We start from the raw sequence: 15070 nt of genomic DNA on the forward strand, positions 1-15070 counted from the left end.
TAGTGTGAAAATGACAACTTCATAGATTCAGAACATTACAGGAAAAAAAAAATTAACATTCTACAAACTAACTTAAAATGCCAGGAAGTGCCTTGATCTGAAACAGAGGCTATGGAAACAGTGCTTCCAAGGTAAAGAAGGAAAGGAATAACTTGAAACTTATGAAATGGAATCTGAAGGAAAATGCCTTAAGAGGCATGGTAACAGTCTTGAAATGACTTTCTCTAGTAAACATGAAGGGATTCCCAGGTGGCACAGTGGTAAAGTATCTGCCTGCCAATTCAGGAGACACAAGAGATTTGGGTTCGATCCCTGGGTCAGGAAGATCTTCTAGAGAAGGAAATGGCAACCGACTCCAGTACTCTTGCCTAGAAAATTCCAGGGACAGAGGAGCCTGGCAGGGTACAGTCCATGGGATTGAAAGAGTCACAGCACCACTGAGTGACTGAGCATACACACACAGCAAACAGAAAATAGAACACAGTCTCCCCAATCAAGCATTTCATAAAGATAAACTTTCCTTTCAAACAGTGTCTACATTCAAAAGCAAGAAAAGGACAGGTTTCCACTTCAAACACTTATATTTTCATGTGGTAAGTCCTAATCAGAAAAGAAGAAATGTATTCTGACCACTTAGGTTTTCCTACTCCCCAAAAGGCAAATGTATTAATGTGTTACTGTGTTTGTTTTATGTAGGCAAATTTTTGGCATTTATAATCTGCAAGAACCATGATTAAGGACTAACAATATCCAGTATTGCATCTATTTGGTATTATATTTTAAAACTGTTTATTATTATCTGTGTACAACTTTTTAATGGTAATCTTGTACTAGGACACCTTAATGAAATCTCTTTGGTTTTGAACATTTTTCAGCTCATTATCTCAGGTCTTCTAAATAATGATATCAGCAGCAAATAATGATAGTTTTGCCTTTTTCTTTCTGAATTTTACCTCCTATTTTTCTTTTGAGTAGTTAAATTAATATCCCCAGAATAAAGCTAAAGTGCAAAGACAATTAACCCCTCGCCTTGGTATTAGTGTTCCACGTGATGGTTGCTTTAGGCTTAAAACAAACACACACACACACACACACACACTCACACACATAAAATATGTGTTTACATTTATATAAGTGTCATACATGAAATGAATAACTTATATTCAAAACTTTAATTGAAGATGAATGCTGAACTTCATAAAATTACACCTCAACATAGATGGAGGAAATGAAATGAAGCTTTTCCTTTTCATTATTAACATGGCTAATTATATTAACAAATTTCCTAATATTAAACAATGACTGCATTCCTGATATAAATTCCATTTCCATATGGTTAATGTATTAGGCTTTTTAATGAGTTTACGGTTTATATTAATACTGATATTTCTCCGTTTATGGTCTTAATCTGAGCTTTCACTGTCAAGGGCCCAGATTCAATCCTTGGTCAGGATTAGGGAACTAATCCTGCTACTGTGTGGCACTAGAATGGAATGGAATGGATCAGAACATCTCAACTGCATGGGGTTATCTCAGGGAACTGTAGAAAGGAAAAAATAAAATACACATACACACACATATATACTGAGAAAAAAGGTGGGATTCATATCAAATATAAAGAGCTGACTTCCACTATATATAAAGATTTCCAGTATATTATTAAGATAAAAGAGCCAATAACCTTAGTGGAATGAAGGGCAAAGAACACAGACAACTGACAGGAAAAAAGTACAAATGACTCTACAAGTATGAAAAAATGTTAAGCTGCATTTAATAACATAAGACTGACGTGCATTAACACTACTATCAGATCACATTGGCAAGAATAATAATTTCTCTCTGAATATGTTGGTAAGGTGCGAGGAAAGAGATAATCATACTGCTGGTAGGAATATAAATCGGTATAAATTTTGAGAAGCATAATTTGCAAATGTCTAAAAAATATAAAAATGCAAATGTCCTTTGTATGAGCAATTCCATTTATAATAAATTTATGTTACAGACTTATTCCCATGTACTGAATATATAACACGGAACACTAAAATACCTAGTAATTACTGAGTGCTTACTATGTGCCAGTCACTATTCAAGACCTCATAAGATAAGCTCATTCAAGTCACATAATAACTCAAAGGAAAGAATAATTATCCTCTTTTTTGAGCGGAAGAAATTCAGGGACAGAGAGGTAAAGTTACTTTCTTAAATGAAATACCTGGTAGGTATTGATGTGAAAATAAAACACAGGCAGTCCAACTCTAATTTTGCATGCTCTTTGCCACTATAATATATAGTAGACCGCATAAATTACAGTGCATCCAAGCACTGAAATACACAGCAACATTTAAAAAGAATATCAAAGCTTTTCTAGTAGCTGATATTCAAAGATCTCCAATATAAAGTAGGTGAAGACAGTAAACTGCAGAATAATGTTTACAGCATAATACTATACATGTAAATCAAATGAAATAGTATTATACATATATAACCATATGTGTTTTTCATGCATAGAGTACCTACAGAAAAATACATAAGAAATTGCCAACACTGGTTACCTGGGAAGGGAAATGGTTAACTGGAAGACACAAGCAAAATGGCCACTTACTTATCATTTTTGTACAATGTACACATCCATCTGGTCAATACAAATAAATAATTTTAAAAATGAAAGGTAAAAAAGAAAGAAAGAAAAACTTCCATTATCTACTCCTTTTTTTCATTCTATATATGGGTCATTCACCCAAGATTTTACTTCAAATTATTCCATAGCTACCACAAGTTTATAAGACCCTAGGAAAAAAAATTTAATAGAGCTTAATGTTCATGGTAAATAGGATTAAAACTTATAGAAAATAGTTTTTCGTACCTGACATGTGCGTTACAGTATCTTTTGGCATACTCAGTCCATGTTCCAAATTTTTGTGGAAAGAGAGCTTCAATCTGCATGAAAAGCTGTAACAATATAGGTATTCTCAATATGCTGTAATATTTTCAAGTTAATTGCTGTTACTATAAGCCCAGTTAATGAAATAGTAAAAACAAAAATGCACCTCTTTTTCTTCAAGGCGCTTCCTTCGCCTCTACCTACCCATCCCTCCCATCCTATTTTTCAGGACTAAGTCCTATCCCTTTCTTCAATATATATTTATATATTTTGTATGCCTATATATGCATATTTATATATTCTCTTTTATTTACATGATCATATAACATACACAAGTAGAATTTTTCCCCCAAGCCTATTTTAGACATCATTAAAGTACATATACATCCATCAATCATCTATCCATCCATCCATCCATCTCCCATCTGCATTTCTAATAGATGGGTTTATACAGTACATTTTTAGAAATTATGACATGTTTTTAAAATTTTTATAGATGTTACCATGCTGCATTGTAAAAGGATGGTACCAATTTATACTTCCATCAATAGAATCATAAAATCTTTTAATTTTTATAACTTTGATAGGCTGTATACAGCATTTCACTGTTAATAAAAAACTACAGTTTTATTGAGATATAAATTCATATACCACTTTTACTGTTCATTTTTAAAGTGTATATTTCAGTGGCTTTTAGTATATTCAAAATGTGCCTTGATCACCACTATCTAATTCTGGAACATTTTTATCACTCTGAAAATAAAATCTATACCCATTACTAGTCATTTTTTATTCCCACTCTCTCCCAAACTTGGCAACCACTAATATATTTCCATCTCCTAGAATTTGCCTATTTTGGACATTTCATATAAATAGAATCCTAAAGTATGTAGTCTTTGTGTCTGGCTTTCCCTTAGCATAATGTCTTCAAGGTTCACGCATTTTGTAGAGTATATTAGTACTTTATTCCTTTTTACAGCTGTATTTTGTTTATCCATTCAGCAGTTATAGACACTAGCTTTTTCCCACTTTTTGGATATCATCATGATCAGCTATATATTCACTTCTCTTGGGTATATACCTAGTAATGGCATTGCTAGGTACTATAGTAATTTGATTTTCAATTTATTAAGGAACTGAGAAATGTTTTCCAAAGTGGCTTTGTTGCTTTGAAAAGTGTGAAAGTGTTCATCTCTCAGTTGTGTTCGACTCTTTGTGACCCCAGGGACTGTAGCCCACTAGGCTCATCTGTCCATGGAATTCTCCAGGCAAGAATACTGGAGTGGGTAGCCATTCCCTTCTCCAGGGGATCTTCCTGATACAGGTATTGGACCCGGGTCTCTTGCATTGCAGGCAGGCTAAGCCATCTTACCATCTAAGCCTCCAGGAAAGCCTTTATATCCTTTTCATATGACAACATGCTCCTAAGTAACAAATTGTCCAAAGGAAAAGAAACAAGGGAAATTAGAAATTAGACAAGACTTTGGGATAAATGAAATTGAGACAATAACATACCAAAATTCAGATCCAGTGAAAGCAGTGCTTAGAGTAAAATTATATCTGTATATGTTTATTATTAAAAAAGAAGAAAGTTCTCAAATTAATTATCTAACTTTTAACATTAAGACACTGGAAAAGAAGAGAAAACTATATCCAAAACAAACAGGAGGTATAATATAATTAAGACTAGAATGGAAATAAAATAGAGAATGGAAAATACAGAAATAAATCAACGAAACAAAAAGTTGGTTCTTAAAGAAATCAACAAAACTGACAAAATTTTAGCTATGACTGAGAAAAATAAGATGACTCAAATTACTAAAGTTAAGAATGAAAGAGGGGACACTACTCTTAGCCTCACAGAAATAATGAAATATTATAAGAGAATTCTATGTACAAATGTATGCCAATATATTAGATAATTTAGATGAAATGGACAAATTCCTAAAAAGATGCAATACCAAAACTGATTCTAAACTAAATAATCAATCTGAATAGACATTTACTCAGTGAAGAGAATGAGCTGTTAACCTAAATCCATCCACAAGGAAAACTTTAGACCCAAATAGCTTAACCACCAAATTCACCAAATATTTTAAAAATCCCAATGTTTTGCAAAATCTTTCAAAATATAGTAGAGAAGAGAACATTTTCCACGTCCTTCTTTGACACCAGTAATACTTTAATAACAAAACTGGACCATGATACAATGTAAAAAAACACAACAAATCAATATTTCTTACGAATAGAGACACAATGATTGTCAACAAAATATTAACAGACTGAATCCAGCAGTACATGAAAGGATTATATATTATGACCAATGAGTTTTATCTTAGAATGTAAGGTTGGCTTAATATGTGAAAGTCAATTATTACACTATAGCCTATTGATAAAGGACAAAAACATATGAGTACCACAATAATGAAGAAAAAGCATTTGACAAAGCTCAACATCCTTTCATGATTAAATACTCAATAAACAAGAGGTAGAAAGGAACTTACTCAACCGGATAAAGGAAATCATCAAAAACCCACCATTAACAAGGGTTTAGAAAAGGCAGAGGAACCAGAAATCAAACTGCTAACATTCTTGAACTCATAGGGAAAGGAATGCAGTTCCAGAAAAACATCTACTTCTGCTTCATTGTCTGAGCTATCAGGGTTTCCCTCGTAGCTCAGACAGTAAAGAATCTGTGTGCAATGCAGGAGACTCAGATTCTATTCATGGTCCAGGAAGTTCCTCTGGAGAAGCGAATGGCAACCCACTCTAGTATTCTTGCCTGGATGGAGAATTCAGTGGAAGAGGAACCTGGCAGGCTACATTCCATGGGGTCACAGAAGAGTTAGATACTACTGAGCAACTATCACTCTGCTTCACTGACTAAGCTAAAGGCTTTGACTGTGTGGATCACAGCAAAATTCTTAAAAAGATGGAAATACCAGACCACATTACCTGTCTCCTGAGAAAACTGTATGCAGGTCAAGAAGCAACATAACTGGACATGGAACAACAGATGGTTCCAAACTGGGAAAGGAGTACATTAAGGCTGTATATTGTCACCCTGCTTATTTAATTTATATGAAGAGTACATCATACAAAAAGCTGGGCTGGATAAATAACAAGCTAGAATCAAGGTTGCCCGGAGAAATATCAACAATCTCAGATATGCAGATTATACCATTCTAATGGCAGAAAGTGAAGAAAAATCAAAGAGCATCTTGATGAGGGTGAAAGAGAGTGAAAAAGCTAGCTTGAGACTCAGCATTCCAAAAGCTAAGATCATGGCATCCACTTTCATCACTTCATAGCAAATAGAAGCAGAAAAAGTGGAAGCAGTGATAGATTTTCTATTTGGGGGCTCCAAAATCACTGTAGACGGTGACTGCAGCCATAAAATTAAAAGATACTTGCTCCCTGGAAGAAAAGCTGTGACAAACCCAGACAGCATATTAAAAAGCAGAGATATCACTTTGCTGACAAAGGCCCATATAGTCAAAGCTATAGTTTTTCCAGTAGTCATGTATGGATTTAAGAGTTGGACCATAAAGAAGTCTGAGAGCTGAAGAATTGATGGTTTTGAATTGTGCTCTTAGAGAAGACTCTTGAGAGTCCCTTGGACAGCAAGGAGATGAAATCAGTCAATCCTAAAGGAAATCAACCCTAAATATTTACTGGAAGGACTGATGCTCAAGCTGAAGCTTCAATACTTTGCCCACTTGATGTGAAGACCTGACTCATTGGAAAAGGCCTTCATGTTGGGAAAGTTCAATTCAGTTCAGTTGCTCAGTCGTGTCTGACTCTTTGAGACCTCATGGATTGCAGCACGCCAGGCCTCCCTGTCCATCATCAACTCCCAGAGTTTACCCAAACTCATGTCCATTGAGTTGGTGATGCCATCCAACCATCTCATCCTCTGTCATCCCCTTCTCCTCCCACCTTCAATCTTTGGTCTTTTCCAATGAGTCAGTTCTCATCAGGTGGCCAAAGTACTGGAGTTTTAGTTTCAACATCAGTCCTTTCAATGGATATTCAGGACTGATTTCCTTTAGCATGGACTGGTTGGATTTCCTTGCAGTCTAAGGGACTCTCAAGAGTCTTCTCCAACATCACAGTTCAAAAGCATCAATTTTTCGGTACTCAGCTTTCTTTATAGTCCAACGCTCACATCCATACATGACTACTGGAAAAACCATAGCTTAGACTAGACGGACCTTCGTTGGCAAAGTAATGTCTCTGCTTTTTAATATGCTAAGTTGGTCATAACTTTCCTTCCACGGAGTAAGCGTTTTCCTTCCATGGAGTAAGCATCTTTTAATTGCACCATCTGCAGTGATTTTGGAGCCCGAAAAAATAAAGTCTGTCATTGTTTCCACTATTTCCCCATCTATTTCCCATGAAGTGATGGGACCAGATGCCATGATCTTAGTTTTCTGAATGTTAAGCGTTAAGCTCAACTTTTTCACTCTCCTCTTTCACTTTTATCAAGAGGCTCTTTAGCTCCTCTTGGCTTTCTGCCATAAGGGTGTTGTCATCTGCATATCTGAGGTTATTGATATTTCTCCCGGCAATCTTGATTCCAGCTTGTGCTTCTTCCAGTCCAGCGTTTCTCATGATGTACTCTGCATAGAAGTTAAGTAAGCAGGGTGACAATATACAGCCTTGACATACTCCTTTTCCTATTTGGAACCAGTCTGTTGTTCCATGTCCAGTTCTAACTGTTGCTTCCTGACCTGCATACAGATTTCTCAAGAGGCAGGTCAGGTGGTATGGTATTTCCATGTCTTTCAGAATTTTCCACAGTTTACTGTGATCCACACAGTCAAAGGGTTTGGCATAGTCAATAAAGTCAATTCCAATCCCAAAGAAAGGCAATGCCAAAGAATGCTCAAACTATCCCACAACTGCCCTCATCTCACACACTAGTAAAGTCATGCTCAAAATCCTCCAAGCCAGGCTTCAATAGTACATGAACTGTGAACTTCCAGATGTTCAAGCTGGTTGTAGAAAAGGCAGAGGAACCAGAGATCAAATTGCCAACATCCACTGGATCATTGAAAAAGCAAGAGAGTTCCTGAAAAATATCTTTCTGCTTTATTGAGTATGCCAAAGCCTTTCACTGTGTGGATCACAATAAACTGTGGAAAGCTCTGAAAGAGATGTTGGGAAAGATTGAAGGCAAAAGCAGAAGCAGGTGGCAGAGGATGAGATGGTTAAATAGCATCACTGACTCAATGGATATGAATCTGAGCAAACTCTGGGAGATAGTGAAGGACAGGGAAGCCTGGCATGCTGTAGTCCTTGGGTTCACAAAGAGTCAGATGTGACTTAGTGACTGAAGAACAAAACAAGGGTAATAACTTAAAGGTGAAAGACTGAATGCTTTCTCGTAAGATTAGGAACAAAATACAGATGCCCATACTTGCCATTTCCATTCCAAACTGTACTGGAAGTTCTAGCCAGGACAATTAGGCAATTTAAATACAATCTTGCATACAGAAAATCCTAAGCAGTCCACTGAAAACTATTAGAAGTAATGAATGAGTTTGCCAAGTTTGCAGTATATACATGATCAATATGCTATCAACTGTATTTCTACAAATGAAATTAATAAAATAATTCTACTGACAACAGCATCAACAAGGATAAAATATTTAACAAAAGATGCAGAGGACTTATCCTATTACAACTACAAAGCACTGTTGGAAAATTAAAACCTAAATAAATTGAAAGATATCCCAAGTTCATGGATTAGAAGACTTAATATTGTTAATATGGCAATACATTCCAAATTGATCTACAGGTCCTACACATTAACTATGAAAATCCATTTATGATAAAAACTCTCCAGAAAGCAGGAATAGAAGGAACATACCTCAACATAATAAAAGCTATCTATGACAAACCCACAGCAAACATTATCCTCAATGGTGAAAAATTGAAAGCATTTCCCCTAAAGTCAGGAACAAGACAAGAGTGTCCACTTTCACCGCTACTATTCAACATAGTTCTGGAAGTTTTGGCCACAGCAATCAGAGCAGAAAAAGAAATAAAAGGAATCCAAATTGGAAAAGAAGAAGTAAAACTCTCACTGTTTGCAGATAACACGATCCTCTACATGGAAAACCCTAAAGACTCCACCAGAAAATTACTAGAGCTAATCAATGAATATAGTAAAGTTGCAGGATATAAAATCAACACACAGAAATCCCTCGCATTCCTATACACGAATAATGAGAAAGTAGAAAAAGAAATTAAGGAAACAATTCCATTCACCATTGCAACAAAAAGAATAAAATACTTAGGAATATATCTACCTAAAGAAACTAAAGACCTATATATAGAAAACTATAAAACACTGATGAAAGAAATCAAAGAGGACACTAATAGATGGAGAAATATACCATGTTCATGGATCGGAAGAATCAATATAGTGAAAATCAGTATACTACCCAAAGCAATTTACAAATTCAATGCAATCCCTATCAAGCTACCAGCCACATTTTTCACAGAACTAGAACAAATAATTTCAAGATTTGTATGGAAATACAAAAAACCTCAAATAGCCAAAGCAATCTTGAGAAAGAAAAATGGAACTGGAGGAATCAACTTGCCTGACTTCAGGCTCTACTACAAAGCCACAGTCATCAAGACAGTATGGTACTGGCACAAAGACAGACATATAGATCAATGGAACAAAATAGAAAGCCCAGAGATAAATCCACACACATATGGACACCTTATCTTTGACAAAGGAGGCAAGAATATACAATGGAGTAAAGACAATCTAACAAGTGGTGCTGGGAAAACTGGTCAACCACTTGTAAAAGAATGAAACTAGATCACTTTCTAACACCGCACACAAAAATAAATTCAAAATGGATTATAGATCTAAATGTAAGATCAGAAACTAGAAAACTCCTAGAGGAGAACATAGGCAAAACACTCTCAGACATAAATCACAGCAGGATCCTCTATGATCCACCTCCCAGAATTCTGGAAATAAAAGCAAAAATAAACAAATGGGGTCTAATTAAAATTAAAAGCTTCTGCACAACAAAGGAAAATATAAGCAAGGTGAAAAGACAGCCTTCTGAATGGGAGAAAATAATAGCAAATGAAGCAACTGACAAACAACTAATCTCAAAAATATACAAGCAACTTATGCAGCTCAATTCCAGAAAAATAAACGACCCAATCAAAAAACGGGCCAAAGAACTAAATAGACATTTCTCCAAAGAAGACATACGGATGGCTAACAAACACATGAAAAGATGCTCAACATCACTCATTATTAGAGAAATGCAAATCAAAACCACAATGAGGTACCACTTTACACCAGTCAGAATGGCTGCGATCCAAAAATCTGCAAGCAATAAATGCTGGAGAGGGTGTGGAGAAAAGGGAACCCTCCTACACTGTTGGTGGGAATGCAAACTAGTACAGCCACTATGGAGAACAGTCTGGAGATTCCTTAAAAAATTGCAAATAGAACTACCTTATGACCCAGCAATCCCACTGCTGGGCATACACACTGAGGAAACCAGAATTGAAAGAGACACATGTACCCCAATGTTCATCGCAGCACTGTTTATAATAGCCAGGACATGGAAACAACCTAGATGTCCATCAGCAGATGAACAGATAAGAAAGCTGTGGTACATATACACAATGGAGTATTACTCAGCCGTTAAAAAGAATTCATTTGAATCAGTTCTGATGAGATGGATGAAACTGGAGCGGATTACACAGAGTGAAGTAAGCCAGAAAGAAAAACACCAATACAGTATACTAACACATATATATGGAATTTAGGAAGATGGCAATGACGACCCTGTATGCAAGACAGGAAAAAAGACACAGATGTGTATAACGGACTTTTGGACTCAGAGGGAGAGGGAGAGGGTGGGATGATTTGGGAGAATGGCATTCTAACATGTATACTACCATGTAAGAATTGAATCGCCAGTCTATATCTGACGCAGGATACAGCATGCTTGGGGCTGGTGCATGGGGATGACCCAGAGAGATGTTATGGGGAGGGAAGTGGGAGGGGGGTTCATGTTTGGGAACGCATGTAAGAATTAAAGATTTTAAAATTTAAAAAAATAATAATAATAAAAATTAAAAAATTAAAAAAAAGAAAATCTAAGCTGGATTCTCTACAAAAGTTGCCAGGTTATTAAAAATAATTCTTAGGAAAATTCAAGGGACTTAGAATATTCAAAATCATCTTGAAAAACAAAGACAGAGTTGCAAGACTCACACTAGTTTCAGAACTCCTAATTTAGAATTTACAATCTTATACTTTTTTGGTGAAGGGTCCCAAACATTCCCAATTTGTATAATCATCATAATCTACAAAACCAGGATTTACCCTTGCTTGGAATAGCACCTATCCTGGGTGAGGCATGAAGGTACTGGCATGTGATTACATGGGACACAAGGACCACTACTGTATTGTCAGTGTTCTCTTTCTTATGGTAAGTAATCAATAAGTGATTAGTCATTTTACTATCATCATGCACAATACACATATCTTTTATATACTCCCATTCTGAAATGATACATTTTGTGTATTTTTATAAAGATATAATGAACCCCACAATCAGGGACATAATTTTGGAACAGAAGGAAATTACCTGGGGTCCACTCTTCCACTTCTAGTATGTACAGCAAAAATATAAAAGGTAAAATTAAGAATTTTACCATCATTATCTATGTACTTTTATGTGTCTTTCAGAAGACTTCCAGAGCAGAGAACAAATGCAGAGCCATGGTAATACTAGGAGAGATGTGACACCAGAGCTCCCTCTCAGAGTTGGCTTATTACAAATGTATACTAAATATAAAAATCTTACAATAAAGGTAAAAGCCATATATAAATATACCTACAAGCATGGATAAGGTTCACACATACATAGATAAAAACAGTCATGGTAACAGATACATTTAGCCATGAATAGATGCCTAGAATTTTCCAATGTGCTCTTATGGCATTTGAAGCATCTAATTTAAAAATTATGAAAACAGTGATTGAGTCCATTTTTTTAAAGCCCAAAATATAAGGAATTTCATACCTCTTCGGGTCTTCCCAATGCTGGAGTTCCTGTAAGCAGAATGGCTCGTTTGGCTTTCTGTACTATAGGCAATAAAATCCGGCTGCGAGTTGCACTTCTGGACTTCATGTAGTGTGATTCATCTACAATAACTACTTTGAAGTTCTGATTATTCAGTGCATCTATCAGAGTCTCCGCATCTGCGGTTAAAAGGCCATAACCCAGAACTGTCACTTTGCTGGTTGATATTCTCCTAGAAAACATAATTCATGTACTTAAAAAAATATCTTGGTAACCAGTGTATCATAGACAATACATTTCTTAGGGAAGAAATACAGAGGAAAAAGAAGAGGAAAAATAAGAAGAGATGATACAACACTGAAACCCAATGTCTCCTAATTTGCCATCTTTAAATATGATAAATCAGAATTCGAATTTAAAATTTGGTTAAGAAAACTAAATTTTTAGTTAAATGGTCTTTGGAATATGTTGACATCCAGGTCGCCACATTTTACTAGGATAATAAGAAAATTACTTTCTGGGAATATCTGCTTCAATGCATCTTGAATTCTTGCATATAAAGTAGGTAACTCAAAGATTAGTTGACTATTCAGTGAAGACTTCCTACCAACGGGATAGCAGTGTTTTTCATCTCAGGTGCTACTGTGATTTTGAGCAAGATGATACTTAATGTTATAGGTCTGTCCAGAGCACTGCAGGGCATTTCACATTCTGAACCCTCTCATTAAAGGCCAGTAGAGTCCCTATCACTGTGACAACAAAAATGAGGCCCTGGCCCTGGGGAGATATAATTTATATATTTATAATATTCTTTACCATACTGTAAAAGAAATTATTCATTTATATATTTATTTCCCTTATTCTATCATAAGATGGGTGAGGACAGGGAATGTGTCTTATTCTCATTGGTATGTACAGTGCTGTGCTCCCCATAAGTCTGTAAAATGAGATAATTAGAAAAATAAATTCATTAACAATAAAATGTATCACTTTTGCATTTTCTATATGACCAGTGAAAAACACAGGACAGTGTCAAGTCTTTTGCAATCTCTACTCTCTAACAGAAAATTCAGATTTCCTAAAGAGCCTAATATGAGTACTAATATTAGTTCAGTTCAGTTCAGTTCAGTTGCTCAGCTGTGTCCGACTCTTAGCGACCCCATGAATCGCAGCATGCCAGGCCTCCATGTCCATCACCAACTCCCGGAGTTCACTCAAACTCACGTCCATTGAGTGGGTGATGCCATCCAGCCATCTCATCCTCTGTCGTCCCCTTCTCCTCCTGCCCCCAATCCCTCCCAGCATCAGTCTTTTCCAATGAGTCAACTCTTCGCATGAGGTAGCCAAAGTACTGGAGTTTCAGCTTCAGCATCACTCTCTCCAAAGAAATCCCAGGGCTGATCTCTTTCAGAATGGACTGGTTGTATCTCCTTGCAGTCCAAGGGACTCTCAGAAGTCTTCACCAACACCACAGTTCAAAAGCATCAATTCTTCGGCACTCAGCTTTGTTCACAGTCTAACTCTCACATCCATACATGACCACAGGAAAAACCATAGCCTTGACTAGACAGACCTTTGTTGGCAAAGTAATGTCTCTGCTTTTCAATATGCTATCTAGGTTGGTCATAACTTTTCTTCCAAGGAGTACTAGAGTACTAATATGACAATTTTTTGCACTTTTTTTTTTCTGAAGGACAACTGCATTTATACCTTGGATAAATTCACTCAATATATGGACTTATGAATTCGCTCCTGTAGTCAAATACAGGAAAAAGCTGTATGAGAAAAATTTAGGGTTAATATTACTAACTTAGATACACTAAGATTAATACATAAAAGACAAGGGCTTCAAACGTCACTGTAGCTGCTGTCCTGCCATGTCTAGACTAGTAGACAGTCCAGGCATAACTGGTATATGAAAAAAGAAAGTATATGTATTTGCAGTAAATCCATGTTGCCACTTATTGCTATACACCTAAAGCTATTCAAGTACCTGTAAGATATTGGGTAAGTTTTTCTGTCCTTAGCTATCATCCTGCAGAAAAGTTACATGCTAGGGTTGAAGCGCTATCTAACATACCCCAAATGTTATTCATTTAAAAATATTAGCCACTGTTTTAATTGCAAGAGTATAGTTCCAAAATAGTAATAAAAATTAGAAGACTTAAATGATATAAATATGATAGAGGAATATTTTAAGACTACTTCAATGCAAACTTTTAAATAAAGTATAGCTTACAGAAAATGATTATAGAGGCTATAATAAATTCTACATTCTCTAAACTATTAAGTCTTAAATCTCATGCAGCTTTATTAAAACAGAGGAAATTTTTCATAATTATTATCTACATTTTATTTTGACTATACAAATATAGTGTCTAAATTTTCTGGGGCCCAAGAAGACATATTTTACTGAATTATAATTCCAAGGCTGAAAGAGAAAAAGGTGGCTATCTATTTTGTCTGGTTGCTCTTTCCACATTCACAAAGGCCAATTTTATTTCTACAAATACATTTTATGTTAACAATCTTAGAGAATAAAATATAGAAAATAATGCCACACACAAAAGAATCTAACAAAGTATTACATATTTATTTCTAGTAGAAACATAACTTTTTATTTGTAACTCAGAAATGGTAATTTTGAACTTCTAGGAACATGACAATTGTATAATTCACCTAGAACCTCAAAGTAATAATAAATTATTAATATTCAAATTGATTGGTTTATTCCAATGGCTAGAAAACAAAATGAGAAAAAGACAGTAACTATACTATGATTTTAGAATAAGGACTTCAAACAATCACAAAACAAATATTTCCAATACAGAAAATATTAAAACTATAAATTGAAATAATAAAAAAGTAAAACTGCCTAAAATTCATTTGAGTTACACATAAAAGTTGCACGTAAACTAACAACTTAGAAGGCAAAACCTGACATAGTTGCTGATAATAAAACCTCACAAACTTCGAGTTAATTACTAAAAAGTTGGAAAATTTATTTTTCAACTTCAAAATAGTCAATTTAAAGTATATTTAAGGTATATACAAAGTAGGTATATTCATATGTTTTAAAAACATGTATATTTTACATTTTTAAAATGTA

At 35.2% G+C, this 15070-nt stretch overlaps 1 protein-coding gene across 2 annotated transcripts in view; it reads right to left on the reverse strand.

Moving 5' to 3' along the window:
• ZRANB3 (zinc finger RANBP2-type containing 3) overlaps positions 1-15070 on the reverse strand; it is a 290989-nt gene that overhangs the window by 113681 nt on the left and 162238 nt on the right. For both annotated transcript variants that reach the window (XM_005676192.3, XM_018062246.1), the window contains 2 exons: positions 11962-12193; positions 2864-2949 (listed from right to left, as the gene is read on the reverse strand). In XM_005676192.3, coding sequence (XP_005676249.3) covers positions 2864-2949; positions 11962-12193 — 318 coding nt within the window. The remainder of the gene's footprint in view (positions 1-2863; positions 2950-11961; positions 12194-15070) is intronic.

This window comes from Capra hircus, chromosome 2 (genome assembly GCF_001704415.2).
Source record: "Capra hircus breed San Clemente chromosome 2, ASM170441v1, whole genome shotgun sequence".
NCBI lineage: Eukaryota > Metazoa > Chordata > Mammalia > Artiodactyla > Bovidae > Capra > Capra hircus.